Genomic DNA, 16,015 nt, shown 5'->3' with positions numbered 1-16,015 from the left:
TTCTCCCAGTATCCTGCGCTCCCTCCCCCCTTTCCCCTTCCACATACATCCCATCCTCTGGCTTCACATTCACACCTCTTCTCTACTTATTTGACACCCTTTTGACTTTATATCTTCCAGAAGTATCTAATGATTTCTGAGAGAGGTACAGCTATGTTTTGTGGGACTGATTGAAAGAATGTGGGGTCTCAGCTACAAGGTTAGACTGAAGAGCAAAGTTTAGAAAGTTGAAACAAAGTAGGAACTGCAGATGCCGGTTCACACCGAAAGGACACAAAGTGCTGGGTCAGGCAGCATCTCAGAAGAACACGGATCGATGACATTTTGAACTGAAACGTCATCTATCTATGTTCTCCAGAGATGCTCCTGTCCCACTGAGTTACTCCAGCACTTTGTGCCGTGTGTTCTGAAGAAGGATCCCAGCCTAAAACGTCATGTATTCATGTTTCCAGGGCCGTCTTAACGCATGGGCCTGATGGGCACTTGCCCAGGGCCCCACAAGCATAGGGGCCCCATGCTGATCTGTGTATGTTAAGTGACTTGCAATAAATAAATACTACTTTAAAAATGTAGGTTCAATAAGTGCTTTTTTCGCAACATTTTCGGTCACTAAGTGCTTCTCACAGCGATCTGTAAGTGCTTTTCGCAACCATGTAGCACCCTAAGTCCATCGCTAAGTGCTTTTCGGTAAGTGCTTTTCGTCGGCACGACAGGGGGGGGCTGGTAGGGAAAGGGGGGTGGGGGAGAGTAACGGTAGGGGCCCCAGTACACTGCTTTGCCCAGGGGCCCATAATGCTGTAAAAACAGCCCTGCATGTTTCCAGAGATGCCGCCCGACACACTGAGTCACTCCAGCACTTTGTGTACTTTGGGCAGTAGTTTGCTACTGATTTTTAGTGGTGATCTGGAACTCACTGTCTGTAAGGGCAATAAGCTTTCCAGAGGAAATTTTGAGGGAAAATAACTTTTAAAGTGCCGAGGCACAAAGAGCCAGGCAACGGGACTGAGAGGACTGCTGTGCAGGGATAGTATCGACTCAACAGGCCAAATGGCTGCCGTGTGCACCATTATTATTGCATGATCCTAATGAGTTATTTGCTAGTTTAAGAAAAACATGTTGAAATGTGCGAAATACAAGCCCTCTCGTGGACGGGGAATCTGCTCTTGGAAGCACATCAGGCTCTTTGATGGAACAGGTGTTGTGAGATCTTGGGCCGACATCTCAAGTCAATTCCCTGTACGTCGGGGGTCAAAGCAAATGTGCAAAAATAATTGGGATCCTCGCAGCCTTACCATACCTTGTCCCAGGCACCAATTCAGTCTGCACCCTCACACTGATATTTCATGCCTCGTAAAATGACTGTAAGTAGGTGCAACCCAAATTTTACAAATCCGCTGGAACAACAAAGTGCTGGAAGAACTCAGTGGGTCAGGCAGCATCTGTGGAGGGAATGGACAGGTGACGTTTTGGGTCAGAACCCTTCTTCAGACCTGGTGCAAGATGGCACCGAAGCCAGGTGATCCTGTGTGAGATGGTCCCAGGTGTGGATCATTCATTACAAAACATTCATTTACAGTCACTCCACCCTTTACAAATCTTTTTTTCTTTTTTTTTAAAATTTTTAATTTTTTAAAGCATATGCACAAATAATAATAAACGACAAATTGGTTATAGAGTTCTTACATAGCTTCAATTTTTTAATTTTTAAAGAAAAAATAAAGATGAAAAGAGACTGAAAATAAAAGACTATAAATTAATAGAGAGAAAGCAAAGAAAAAAGAGAATTACAAACATAAAGATTATGGGGATAGATCCGGGAGTTAATGAGTATAGTTGTACATCCAACCCTAAACTCAAGTTTTAACTTTAGTTTTAAATTTTAGTTTTGTGACAAACCCATTTACTTTTTTAAAAATTCAATAAATGGAGACCATATTTTAGAAAATAGATCTGGTTTGTCAATTAAGGCAAACCTTATTTTTTCCAAATGTAAGGTCTCGGTCATTTCCGTAATCCACATTTTAATTGTGGGGGTTACTGTTTTTTTCCAAAATTTAAGTATTAATTTTTTCGCAGTTATTAAACTGTAGTCAAGAAAGTGTCTCTGACTTAGCGTAAAGTTTGTAATTTGTTCTGATAATCCTAAAATTATTCATTTTGGATCTAAATCTTTATTTCAACATTACTCATTCCTTACTCTAACTATGCTCTTCTTAATCTACTGGACTTTATCTTGCACTAAACTTTATTCCCTTTATCCTGTATCTGTACATTCTGGACAGCTTGATTGCAATCATGTATAGTCTTTCCGCTGACTGGTTAGGACGCAACAAAAAAAGCTTTTCACTGTACCTCGGTACACGTAACAATGATAAACTAAACAAAACTCTGAATGGGTTGCTATTTCTTTGCATCCTAGTTGACTGGGCTATTAATAATTGACCTGTGGGGATATTAAAAAATCTTAAATAAGCTAAAAAACGATGTCAAAGATTTTACTATTTTCTTGAACAATCAAAAGAATCTTAATAAAGTGTTTTTAATGTTTTTGAGGGAAATGTGTGATGCCTGTTTGAAATATAATCACAAACTTTGAATTATTAATAACCTGCAGAGAGAACAAATTAATTTAGTTATATGATTGCTTTCTAAGCTTGATACAGAATTTCCCATGCATTGTTTGATCTTCGCGCTGAACAGTATGTTCTAGATATCACAACAATACTTGCTTAACAATTCAGGCTTTCTTAAGACTATTTTTCTCTTTTAAAATGCCTGACAGTAGTATCTATAAATGATTCACAACTTGAAACCCATGACGAAATATGCAGGAAGGATTTGCTGATGCTGGTTTAAACCAAAGATAGACACAAAAAGCTGGAGTAACCAACTCAGCGGGTCAGACAGCATCTCTGGAGAAAAGGAAAAGGAATAGGAGACCTTTCGGGTCGAGACCCTTCTTCAGACTGAGAGTCGAAGGTGGAATAGAGAGATATAGAACAAATGAATGAAAGATATGCAAAAAAGTGACGATGGAAAAGGAAACATGAGTTACAGACAATGAAACTCAACAAGACAACTTTGAAGCTGGTACGACTTGGGTGTGGGAGGGATGGAGAACGAGGGGATGTAAGGGTTACTTGAAGTTAGAGAAATCATTTTTATAGCGTTGGGTTGTAAGCTGCCCAAGTGAAATATGAAACGCTGTTCCTGCAATTTACGTTTGGCCTCACTCTGACAGTGGAAGAGGCCCAAGACGAGAAAGGTCAGTGTGGGAATGGGAAGGGGAATTAAAGTGTCTGGCAACTGGGAGATCAGGTAGGCCCAGGCGGACTGAGCGAAGGAAACCCATGACGTTCACTTTTGTATTACACAATGTAATCATTGTTTTTGATTGAAAGATACAGCATGGAAACAGGCCCACCAAGTCCACACTGACTATCCATCACCCACCCACACCAGTTTGACGTTATCCCACTCTCACATCCGCACCCTAACACACAAAGGGCAATTTGCATTTAATTTAATTTCGGGACACAGCACGGAAGCAGGCCCTTCGGCCCACCGAGCCCACACCGACCATCCATCACCATCGTACGCACTAATTCTATGTTCCAACATTTCTTCTGAAAGCATAAATAATGCAAGGGGGATGAAGAGACTTGACATGTAACTGCGCCAAAATGTCTGCTCTGCCTATGGAGGTCAATAATTAATAGAGAATTAATGTCCTTTTGTCATAGATATCTGAGATTATCCATTACTTTCTGCAATGATGAGAAGACAAACTGGACATGTTACAATGGAGGTACCTGTACCAAGGATAGGAACAGCAGCTGTACCTGCCCTGTACGATTCACTGGAAGCCAGTAAGTGAAATACAAGTTACATGTGGCATATTCTGATTGACTCCGTACCAATGCGGGGGGGGGGGGGGGGGGTGCTCAGAGAAGAAACATTTTGTAGCAGGTAACTGTGGAAGAACAGATAGAAAACCTTTCAGTACAATGCATTCCAGACTGTTCTACTGATAGTGATCTGAACAAAACCACAACGTATGATGAGGGTTTGACGGCACTAGTCCTGTACTCCGCTGGCATTTAGAAAGTTGAGGTGAGGGGGGGGGGGGGGGGGGGGGGGGTGGGAGGGACCTCATTGAAACTTACCTCATAGTGAAAGGCCTGGATAGAGTGGAAGCGGAGAGGATGTTTCCAGTAGTGGGAGAGTCCAGGACCAGAGGGCACAGCCTCAGAATTAAAGTACCTTTAGAAAGGAGATAAGGAGGAATTTCTTTAGCCAGAGGGTGGTGATTCTGTGGAATTCATTGCCACAGACGGCTGTGGAGGCCAAGTCAATGGTATTTTCTAAAGCGGGGATTGACAGATTCCTGATTAATAAGGGTGCCAAAGGTTATGGGGAGAAGGCAGGAGAATGGGGACTTATTTACATCGGAGAAACTAAGTGCAGGCTCGTCGATCGCTTCGCTCAACAGCTGCGCTCGGTCCGCATTGGCCAAACTGATCTCCCGGTGGCCGAGCACTTCAACTCCCCCTCCCATTCCCAGTCTGACCTTTCTGTCATGGGCCTCCTCCAGTGCCATAGTGAGGCCCACCGGAAATTGGAGGAACAGCACCTCATATTTCGCCTGGGCAGCTTGCAGCCCAGTGGTATGAACATCGACTTCTCCAACTTTAGATAGTTCCTCTGTCCCTCTCTTCCCCTCCTCCTTCCCAGATCTCCCTCTATCTTCCTGTCTCCACCTATATCCTTCCTTTGTCCCGCCCCCCTGACATCAGTCTGAAGAAGGGTCTCGACCCGAAACGTCACCCATTCCTTCTCTCCTGAGATGCTGCCTGACCTGCTAATTTACTCCAGCATTTTGTGAATAAATACCTTTGAGAGGGAAAGATAGATCAGCCATGATTGAATGGTGATATAGACTCGATGGCCGAATGGCCTAATTCTGCTACTATGAATTATGAACTTATGAACCAAATCGAGATCAATATAGACAAGAACCTACATAAACTGCAACACCAGAAGAATAGAGTTTCAGACAACTAAATCAAATTAAATCAAAACTGATTTGAGACATATGACAATAAAACACTGTCGACTCTTGACAATTAAAGGAAGATCATCACCACATGAAGAGACAGTATAAAATCATGATCATCAGTGCTATTTTTTTGGAGACAAAAAGATGCATCAATTAAAAATGAATTTACAATTTTTTTTGGCATCATTGTATTTGCATCATCTCTCCACATCCACTCTCAGCCTCTCATTGTTTGGTGGGTTTCAGTGAGATCACCCATCACCACCACTGTGCTGTTGGCCAAAGGCTTCCTGTAACGGTGGCATTTTTCCAAGTCTGGGTTGTGTGGAACCTTGAGGGGAAGCTGTCGGTGGCGGTGCCACCATCCACCCGCTGGCTTTCTCCTTCTTGGCGGTGGAGGTAGAGGTCATGGGGTTTTCGGAGGTGGGTGAAGTGAGCGACTTCAATGTGGGTGGCACGGTTGCAGCCAAGGTGCGACGCTGATGAAGGGGTGAACATTGAGGGTGGCGGAGATGTTGCCAGGCGGACAGGTCGTTGATCCAGGGTGGTGTTGAGCGTCTTCTGTGTTGTCAGAGCGACACCTGTCCAGACGGCTGCAGAGATATCCGCTAAACCTCTGCATGAACAACCAAGTCTATCAAGTCTTGAAGGTGAACTTGCCACGGAGGGCTGTGGAGGCCAAGTCAATTGATATTTTTAAGGCAGAGATAGATAGATCCTTTTATTCACAAAATGCTGGAGTAACTCAGCAGGTCAGGCAGCATCTCGGGAGAGAAGGAATGGGTGACGTTTCGGGTCGAGACCCTTCTTCAGACATTGGTACGGGTGTCAAAGGTTGTGGGGTGAAGGCAGGAGAATGGGGTTAGGAGGGAGAGATAGATCAGCCACGTTTGAATGCCGGAGTAGACTTGATGGGCCGAACGGCCTGATTCTGCTCCTGTCACTTATGAACGTGAAAATTATTCAAAAAATTGTAATCAAAAATTTCCTGGCACTGTTATCAATCACATTCCTCAGTCTGATTTAGGACCGAAGGCCAGTTGAGCAGAGTTCTTAAAACACGAGTAAACTATATTTTGTCTTCTTCCGTACGTCTTGCAGATGCGAAATCAACGTTGATGAATGTGAATCAAGCCCTTGTCTCAACGGAGGCTTCTGCCAAAACCTGCCCCACCAGTTCCAGTGCATTTGTGACATGAACTTCGCCGGTGACCACTGCCAGTTTGATGTAAGCGACCTCTCCTTTTTCATCTCTTTATTACTCTGGCAGAACCTGTTTCAACTTCTTTCCTACCTCATTCTACGAGTGGATGACGAGCTAGCAGTGGAATGGGCTTGAAAGTTATGGATAACCCAACTAATAAACCCATTAACCCACAGAGGTTGGCACAGTTTACGTGCCTGGATAGATCTCCAGGCTGTTCGGAAACGGCTTATTAACAGAAACTTGTATCAACCCTGGGAATACTCAGATACTCAAAATATATAACATTTAACATAGATTACCTTTGGGAAATTATTTTCTGTAAACATTTAACATTAGATGTTTCAAAATTGATAATAAACACACAGCTAAAACTTCTCAGTAATTTGGGAATAAAAACATGTGGAGATCATCTCATTATAATTTGTTTGCAGTGGAGGTTGTGTAAGGACATCCATTTTAGCTAGTTTAAAATTCTTCCCTCATGCAGAGTAAATGCACTGGGATAATCAACACTCAACTCACTTTGGTATTTAGCAGTTGTAATTATCAGCTCCCACAATTTTCCTTTAGATGAAACTGATAAATAATTAAAGATAAACATTGCAACGCTTTCATTTCTTCCTCTCAATGTATCCGACTGTTTTCATCATTTTCACATTGATTTTTTCCTTGCAGACATTTCCATTATTCACTTTAGTCCCTCTATGAACAGTAGCGGATTTATTTCTCCTGACTTCCCCAGTTGGGTTAGTTAGTTACCATCCTCCACTTACGGTCTTGAGTTTTGGAAATACCTTCACCACACTTACCCCATCAAGTCCTGCACAGATTTCTTGACCTCTTTCAGATAGCCATGAAATCTGAAAAAAAATCCAAAACTCCTCATCTCTCGCTAGTATTTAAATAATAATTCTTTCTTTGAGATGGGGCTGCCCAGTGGTGCAGGGAGAGAGATGTTGCCAGAGACACAGGTTTGATTCTAACTACGGGTGCGATTCGGACTACGGGTGCTGTCTGCAATGGGTTTGTACATTCTCCCTGGGACCACATGGGTTTTCTCCGGGTGCTCCAGGTTCCTGCCGCATTCCAAAGACGTGCAGGTTTGAAGGTTGATTGACTTCTGTAAGTTGCCCCGAGTGTGTCGGGAGAACTAGTGTATCGTAGGTCATCGTGGACTTGATGGCGCAAGGCCCTGTTTCCACGCTGTATCTCTAAAACTCAAAACTAAATGGACTCAAGGGTGCTAATGGGAGCACGGCTGGGCAGCGTTCTAGCCCATCAGAAGCACGGCAACATAGGGAGATGGTATCTGAGATGCTTGCAAGCAGAGATCATGGGTTTGGGAAGTTGTGCTCAATTAGCCCAGGCAATTAACTTTAGTGCAGTTTGTGGTTGGCACTAATTGCAGCCGTGCTGTGACGCAGTGCAGGGGTGAGTGTTTAGGATGGTGGACCCGATTCTAGCCAAACAGGGCGGCACGGTGGCGCAGCGGTAGAGTGGCTGCCTCACAGCGCCAGAGACCCAGGTTCGATCCTGACTACGGGTGTTGTCTGTACGGAGTTTGCACATACTCCCCGTGACCTGCGTGGGTTTTCCCCGGGAGCTCCTGCTTCCTCCCACACTGCAGAGACGTGCAGGATTGTAGGCTAATTGGTTTGCCTAAATTGAAAATTGTCCCTAGTGTGTGTAGGACAGTGTTCGTGTGCGGGGTTCACTGGTCGGCACGGACCCGGTGGGCCGAAGGGCCTGTTTCCGCGCTGTATCTCCGAACTAAATTAAACCAAGCAGGATCATTGGGAAGGAACAAACGGGGTTTCATACCAGGTGGAGAATCCAAGCTAATCTACCACTGACCTACGACCCGGGACTGAGGCCAACATTGCCTAATGAGCAGCAAAGGGTCCCGACCAGAAACGTCACCTATCCACGTTCTCCAGAGATGCTGCCTGGTCTGCTGGGTTACTCCAGCAACCTGTGTCTATCTTTGAGCTAAGTGGAACCTCCACTGGTGGAGCTGAGTGGAGATGCTGCAGATTGCTGGGTGAATTAAAGCGCTCCTCTAAAGGGCTAGCATCCCACAATCATTATTGGTTTGTGATCTGGACTTTTGAGCTTGAGAGATGTCAGGCAAAAGTGATATTAATTTCGGGGAAGTGAATAATAAAATTAAATATCAGCAGTGCAGCCTCTCAAACCAACGGCTTCAGCCAATTCACCAAGCTCCTGGTGGGAAGGGTGCAGAGAAGATTTACGAGGATGTTGCCAGGACTCGAGGGCTTGAACTCGAGGGAGAGGTTGGGCAGGCTAGGAGATTATTTCTTGGAGCGCAGGAGGCTGAGGAGTGATCTTATCGGCGTGGAAAAGACCATGAGAGGATTCGATATGGTAAATGCCTTTTACCCAGAGTAGGGGAATTGAAAACCAGAGGACATTGGTTTAAAGTGAGGGAGGAAAGATATAATAGTAATCTGAGGGGGATCTTTTTTTACACAATGGGTGATAGGTAATGGAATGAACTGCCAGAGGAGACACCGTTTTAAAAAAACATTTGGACAAGTACATGAATAGGATGAGTTTAGAGGGATATGGGCCATGTGCGGGCAGGTGGAGCCAGTGTAGTTGGGGCATGTTGGTCGGTGTGGGCAGGTTGAGCCTGTTTCCACGCTGTGTGACTCTATGACTCCTGAGAGAAAGTTGTATGTCGGAATAAAATGAGCAGGCCGTCTTTGATCACCAGTAGAGTCTTCACCAACTCAGGTCAACTTTGGCAAACCCAACCTGCCCCTGAAATGGCGCTCTTGCCCACACATCATCAAGTGAATGCCACCTGTCACTACCCTGGTCATGATTGGAATCATCGATGCAAAGCAAATATGTTAATGGATGACAATTCTCTGGGACATTTGGGTTCACCTTCAGTGCTGTTTGTGTGTGAAGGTCCCATCAAAATAGAGAGAAATGTACTATTAAACTGCTCCGTTGCTCATCAGCCACAATATCTCTATTTCATTTTTTTTTTTAAAGTAAAGCACTAGATCTGAGCACAAAGTGCTGGAGAAGGGTCCTGACCCAAAATTCGCTTACCCTTTCCCTCCACACCTGCTGCCTGAACCCCTGAATTCCTCCAGCACTGTGTGTTTTGCTCAAGATTCCAGCGTGTGCATTTCCTTGCATCTCCAAGCAATAGATCCAGGTTAGACATAAAAAGGTGGAGTAACTCAGCGGGACAGGCAGCATCTCTGGAGAGAAGGAATGGGTGACGTTTTGGGTCGAAACCCTTCTTCTGAAGGGTCTGAAGAAAGGGTCTCGACCTGAAACGTCACCCATTCCTTCTCTCCAGAGATGCTGCCTGTCCCGCTGAGTTACTCCAGCATTTTGTGCCTAACTTTGGTGTCAACCAGCATCTGTAGTTCCTTTCTACACAACAGATCCATGTGTCCTGAAACTAATGACATTTTTCTTGGCTCAGATCACCCCATCAATGATTCTTTTTTAAGCCTTTAAAACGTGCTTTGCCTTCATGATGAGGTGATAATTGAGTCCCGTTTACTTAAACATCTAATTCAGCAACAAATCACTCCCTTGAGTGGTTCCTTCTCTCTAAGAGAGACAGATTTCCCCAAGGTTCAACTGAATCACAGATTGGAAGCAGCGCTGAACATTTTATGGTTTTTAAGGAAATCCACAAGAGGTTACATTTGACTCTGAAACATGCTTAGTAAATTGTGCGTCAAAATTTATGTACACCAAGTTTAGCGTAATCCAGAGAGGCCTTACTCTCATATGATGTTACGCTTGTGATGTTTGGACGGGTACATGAGTAGGAAAGGTTTAGAGGCATATATGGGCCAAATGCAGGCAGGTAGGACTGATTTTGATGGGGCATTTTGGTTGGCAAGGATAAGTTGGGCCTGTTTCCATGCTGTATGCCTCTATGTGCAAATTAAGAATACCGAACCAAATCCGGGATTAAATGCTGTGAGTGTCAGACAAAACTGCAGATGCTAGTTTACACCGAAGATAGACACAAAATGCTGGAGCAACTCAGCGGGACAGGCAGCATCTCTGGAGGAAAGGAATTAGTGACTTCTCAGGTCAGAACAATTCTTCATCTGCTGTGAGATTCTTTTCGAAAGAAATCCCACTCATTGTTTAACAATTATCAAATTCAGACTACGTTTACGCTATTAGTCCACCAAAATACAAAGTGCTGGAAAAAAAACTCAGTGGATCAGGCAGCATCTGTGGAGAGAATGGACCGACAATGTTTTGGGTTGGACCCATCTAAACATGTCTGGAGAAGGGTCCTGACCTGAAACGTCGCCTGTCCATTCCCACCACAGATGCTGCCTGACTCGCTGCAGTTCCTTTGTGTCTCATGAACTGAAACTTAAGTCAGTGGAAAAAATAGATGGTTGTTCAGAGAGTACACTACAAATACCCCTCACCCGTTGCACAAGCAAGTCCAGTAAGCAATTAACAGCAGAAACATATTAATAAAGATTTACATTCCTTTGATGGTGGTTGCAGTAAGTATCTACAATATCGCTCTGGCCCCGAAAATTCCTGATCTCCAAGTCAGTATTTCGCTAGTGGTTTAAGACTGAACATTAAGAAATCGTGTTAATTAAGTGCTATTTCTTATTGTTGCTTTTAACGTGAACAAAATTGTAATGATTATAAGTAGAACAACATTATTTATTTTAAATTCTATAAGTATTTATGTCGAAGGTGTATAAATGGTCTGGTTGGTTATTTTGTATATGCACGTGTTACAAATGTTGTCTATTTTTCCTGTGATATGAAATAATACTTTTGACTGACAGTGAGACAGCCTGAATAAAGCATGATGTGAGCGTATGGTCAGGGAGCCACATGGGGTTGGTTCGGCAAGCTAGCTGCTATTTGTGAAGTTATTATAAATAATGGAGTTGCCCTGGTCAGAGGAAGCACAGACCAAGTGGAAATATGAAATGCACACAAAATAAAGCAGGAGCACTGGTTTAATGAAAGAGCGGGGGAAAAAATAGCCGAAGGAATACCTGGGTTGTTTAAAGGGCCTGTCCCACCTAGGCGATTTTTTAGGCGACTGCCGGCGACTGTCAAAGTCTTAGCAGATCGCCAAAATTTTCTTTTACCCGACGACAATGACCACGACAATGCCGTCAGGTCAAGATTACACCGTCTTCAGAAACATCGCGAAATGCCCACGCTGTCAATGCTTCTCCGGCGTCCTAATTTTCGCTGAAATCACTGACAAGTCGGTAGGTACTTGAGAGTTTTGAAATATAACATCTTTCCCGGGTTACTTGAAAACCAAGCTTCACGGTAATAAGGCATAAACTGGATTGACTTCCAGTTTACTAATAGCAGTATTAAGAAATGTAATTTTAAAAGTGGTTAAATGGATTTTGTGAGAAGTGTGTGGGCATTCTTTGAAAATGTATGGGAGATGCATATCTGGTTTCTGGGTTGCATGTCTGGGTTGGGAGCCTACTTTAAATTTGATCGCTGATGGCCATAAACATCGTGAAACTTCCCACACTTACCTGACCGTCAAACTGTCGCCTCCAATCTACCTGTTAAATGTCCTGACGGTAAATAAATTGGTTAAACACAAGTATGTTATGGTATCTTGAAATGACTTTACTTAATTTAATATCACGTGGTTCTAAATGCATCTAAGAGAACCCAGCAAACCTGGGGACAGCATGCGACAGCGCCCGCAATAAGCAACGATACCTGGCGACAAGCCAGCTGTCGCCGAGAAATTTCACTCCGGTTGATTTCTCAGCGGCGCGCCGAGATCCACTACGATTCTTGGAAGACTCCTCACGATCATGCCCACGACACCCGGCGAACTGTCGGCGACAGCCTAGTCGCCGGCCATCGCCTTAAAATCGCCTAAGTGGGACATGCCCTTAAGTCAATGTCTTGTCTTTTCCTTGCTTGTACCCAGAGTTCCTGTAATTTCACTGTCATGGGACCATACATTTCCTCGATAGTCATTAAATTTATAAAATAGAATGTGCGTGTACTAGATTTCCGATGTTTCTCATTCTGTATTCTTTATTACTAACTTCACCAACCACGACTACCGTTCTGTGTCTCATCACTGTGTCTGCGTCCTTTTGGTTAAAACCACTCATCATTTGGCTTAACTCCGGCAATGGGAATGCCCACGATGGTTTTTTGCCTATCGCTACATGTACGGGAATCCACACTTTTGGGGTGGGTGCCCAGTGTTATCATTTGAAATCTTAATAAATGCACCATCATTGTTGTATCTGTTTGCCTCCATTTCTTGTGCTCTGTTTAGTGTTGAAAACGTGCACTGATAAAAAAAATTACACACGAAAGGAGTGAGATACCTCTGTGTATAAGGTGCTTGTGTAATTTGTTGTGATTATTCTGGTCGCGTTATTGTACAAAGCTCCCGATCCGTATTTGCCTGGGTCTCCAAATTTCTTCCTCCCCTCCGCCCCTTTATTTTGTATTAATATTTCTAACTTCGTTTAGGTTACAAAGAAAGGACATAAGAATAGAGTTCAATGAGTTGCTTCCTATGTGGAATCACATCAATGCGGTCACTAACTGTCTGTATCAAATCTCTATTAAACCAGCAGACCTATGTGCTTTGTTTTGTGAAAGGGATGTTGAATACCTGAGAGGAGTTGTTAAACAGACATGGAAGCACATGGGTAAATTACTGGCCATGTATTCAGAGACCAACAACATTTTTGATACAAAACGAGGTGCAGGGGGAACTCAGTGAGTTATCTAGTGGGAGAGTCTAAGACTAGAGGTCATAGCCTCAGAATTAAAGGACGTTCCTTTAGGAAGGAGATGAGGAGGAATTTCTTTAATCAGAGGGTGGTGAGTCTTTTTGTGTTCTTGTTCTATGCCTGTATGAAAATTTGCGAGTCTTCAAGGTACAACAGAAGTCTTTATTACAGTAACTCAATGCTGGCAGCAAAAAAAACTAAAATGGCTGCCACCCCTCAATCTGACTGGAAACTCCACACTGTGTACAGCCAAGATAACTATGTACAAAACAAGTCTTGGCCTCCACAGCCTTCTGTGACAATGAATTCATTGCCACAGAAGTCTGTGGAGGCCAAGTCAATTGATATTTTTAAGACAGGGATAGATAGATTCTTGATTGGTACTGGTGTCAGGGGTTGTGGGGAGAAGGCGGGAGTGTGGGGTATGAGGGAGAGATAGATCAGCAATGATTGAATGGCGGAGTAGACTTGATGGGCCGAATGGCCTAATTCTGCTCCTATCACTTATGAACTTATCTGTCCATTCTGTCCACAGATACCTCCTGACCAACTGAGATGCTCCAGCACTTTGTAGTTTGTTCAAGGTTCCAGCATGTGCAGTTGCTTGTGCCTCTGTTTAAAATGAATCTCCCATCAACAGCTAGGAAACAAAAACTACCAGACTGTCATTGAAATCCAAAGATAGACACAAAGTGCTGGAGTAACTCAGAGGGTCAGGCAGCATCTTTGGAGAACGTGGATAGATGATTTTTCGGGTCATGACAAGGGATCTGTAAATTCTACACAAAAGGCCGGTGCAATATAGGCTGGGAATTGTTTTAGAGATATGCACCTTTGCTTCGTTCAGCTGTGGAATGTTTCATGATATTCAACAGATAGAGATGCTATTCAACAGATAGAGATGCTTCTCATCAGTATCCACACAATCTGTGTGATCATCAGCAAATGGTGCATAAGAATGCAGGCTGGTCAACCCATGCCTTAAGGGCCTCGTGTGGAAGCTCATATCCAGGTGGTGCCCATCTTAATGATTTGCCTTTCAGCGATAGGAATTAACCATTGTAAAGGTATCTGTGATCAAACTGCTATGCAATTTCAAACAGACCTCAGTAAAGCAGGGCACAAAGTGCTTGAGTAACTCAGTGGGTCAGGCACCATCCCTGGAGGACATGGATAGGTGACGTTGTGAGTCGGGACCCTTCTTCAGTCCTCTGCAAACTCCATGCCTTGAAACACGTTTGAGAACTAGCAATATCAGGCACACCATGGGTGGTGCAGGGGTAGAGTTGCTGCCTTACAGCGTCAGAGACCCGGGTTCGATCCCGACTATGGGTGCTGTCTGTACGACCTTTGTAATATTTTCCTGTGGCCGGGTGGGATTTCTCCCATGCTCCAGTTTTCACTTGCATCCCACGGACAAGTAGGTTTTTATAGGTTAATTGGCCTCTGTAAATTGTCCCGTGTGCAGGGAGTGGATGCAGCAACACAGTTTTGAACGCTATTTTAAGTCAAGTCAAGTCAAATTTATTTGTCACATACACATACACGATGTGCAGTGATCCCTGCACGCGTAGTGAGATACATTGAAAAGCTTTTTCGTTGCGTGCTATACAGTCAGTGGAAAGACTACACATGATTACAATCGAGCCGTCCACAGTTTACAAATACAGGATAAAGGGAATAACGTTCAGTGCAAGATAAAGTCCAGTAAAGTCAGATTAAAGATAGTCTCAGGGTCTCCAAAGAGGTAGATGATAGGTCAGGACCGCTCTCAAGGTGCAGTTGCCTGATAACAGCTGGGAAGAAACTGCCCCTGAATCTGGAGGTGCCTGTTTTCACACTTCTGTACCGGGTGCAGTATCAATGTTCACCCAGATGCCGTGGTGATCATTGGATGATGGAAGGGTGGATGAGAATGGTCAGGCAATGGGGAGTTAATGTTCCGTTCACTGAAAACCCTCTTGGTCTTGCCACAAGCACTGGCAAACTGGCACAAATGTACACCTGCACTTAGATCACCAGTATTGGCACTAACAACAGATGTACCAGGACTGGATTTCACAACGAAGGGCAGCAGAGTGGAGCAAAGGGCGGCACGGTGGCGTGGTGGTAGAGTTGCTGCCTTCCAGCGACAGAGACCCGGGTTTGATCCTGACTACAGGTGCTGTCTGTATGGACTTTGTCCGATCTCCCTCTCCCTCCCATAGGTTTTCTCCGGGTGCTCTAGTTTCCTCCCACACTCCAAAGACGTACAGGTTTGCAGACTAATTGGCTTGGTATAATTGTACGTTGTCCCTAGTATGTAGGACAGTGTTTGTGTGCAGGGATCACTGGTCAGCGTGGTCTCGGTGGGCCGAAGGGCCTGTTTCCACGCTGTGTCTCTAAACTAATCTAAAATGATAGACACAAAGTGCTGGAGTAACTCAGCGGGTCAGGCAGCATCTCTGGAGAGAAGGAATAGGTGTCGTTTGTGGTCGGGACTCCTCCTCAGACCCGAATTCTAAAATTCTGAATTTTACAATCTCCACCTACGCACAGTAACACTACATTGAAGCATTAATGTTCAATACCATGTTATGGCGGAGAGAGGTTTATTCCTGGATTTCCACCTAGATTTTAATTTCATTGTAAAGTGCTGGAGGTACTCAGCGGGTCATTTCCGGACTATTCTTCAGACTATAAAATGATTTGGACCCGAAACATCAGCTGTCCATTCCCCCCGCCGATGCTGCCTGACCCTCTGAGTTCCTCCAGCAATATTGTTCAAGAATGCTGCATCGATAGTTCCTCATGTCTCTTCAGTTCAGAGATTCAGTCAGAGGAAGGTTCACGAATTTTCGTTACGTGAGAGATCAACACCTCACTGGTTTTGCAAAGGTCAAGCCCTCATGGTTTGAAATATGACTCACCTTCACAGAGAGAGGTGTGTGTGTGTGTACGCGTGTGTGTGTGCGTATGAGAGAG

At 44.2% G+C, this 16,015-nt stretch overlaps 1 protein-coding gene across 2 annotated transcripts in view; it reads left to right on the top strand.

The window, feature by feature from the left end:
* The window catches only part of crb1 (crumbs cell polarity complex component 1), a 78,744-nt gene that overhangs the window by 51,432 nt on the left and 11,297 nt on the right, over positions 1-16,015 (top strand). For both annotated transcript variants that reach the window (XM_078407729.1, XM_078407730.1), the window contains exons 10-11: positions 3,744-3,869; positions 6,161-6,287. In XM_078407729.1, the coding sequence (XP_078263855.1) occupies positions 3,744-3,869; positions 6,161-6,287 (253 nt within the window). The remainder of the gene's footprint in view (positions 1-3,743; positions 3,870-6,160; positions 6,288-16,015) is intronic.

This window comes from Rhinoraja longicauda, chromosome 11, assembly GCF_053455715.1.
Source record: "Rhinoraja longicauda isolate Sanriku21f chromosome 11, sRhiLon1.1, whole genome shotgun sequence".
Taxonomy (NCBI): domain Eukaryota; kingdom Metazoa; phylum Chordata; class Chondrichthyes; order Rajiformes; family Arhynchobatidae; genus Rhinoraja; species Rhinoraja longicauda.
The sequence above is the reverse complement of the archived record's forward strand: the minus strand, read 5'-3'. Positions and strand labels throughout refer to the sequence as shown.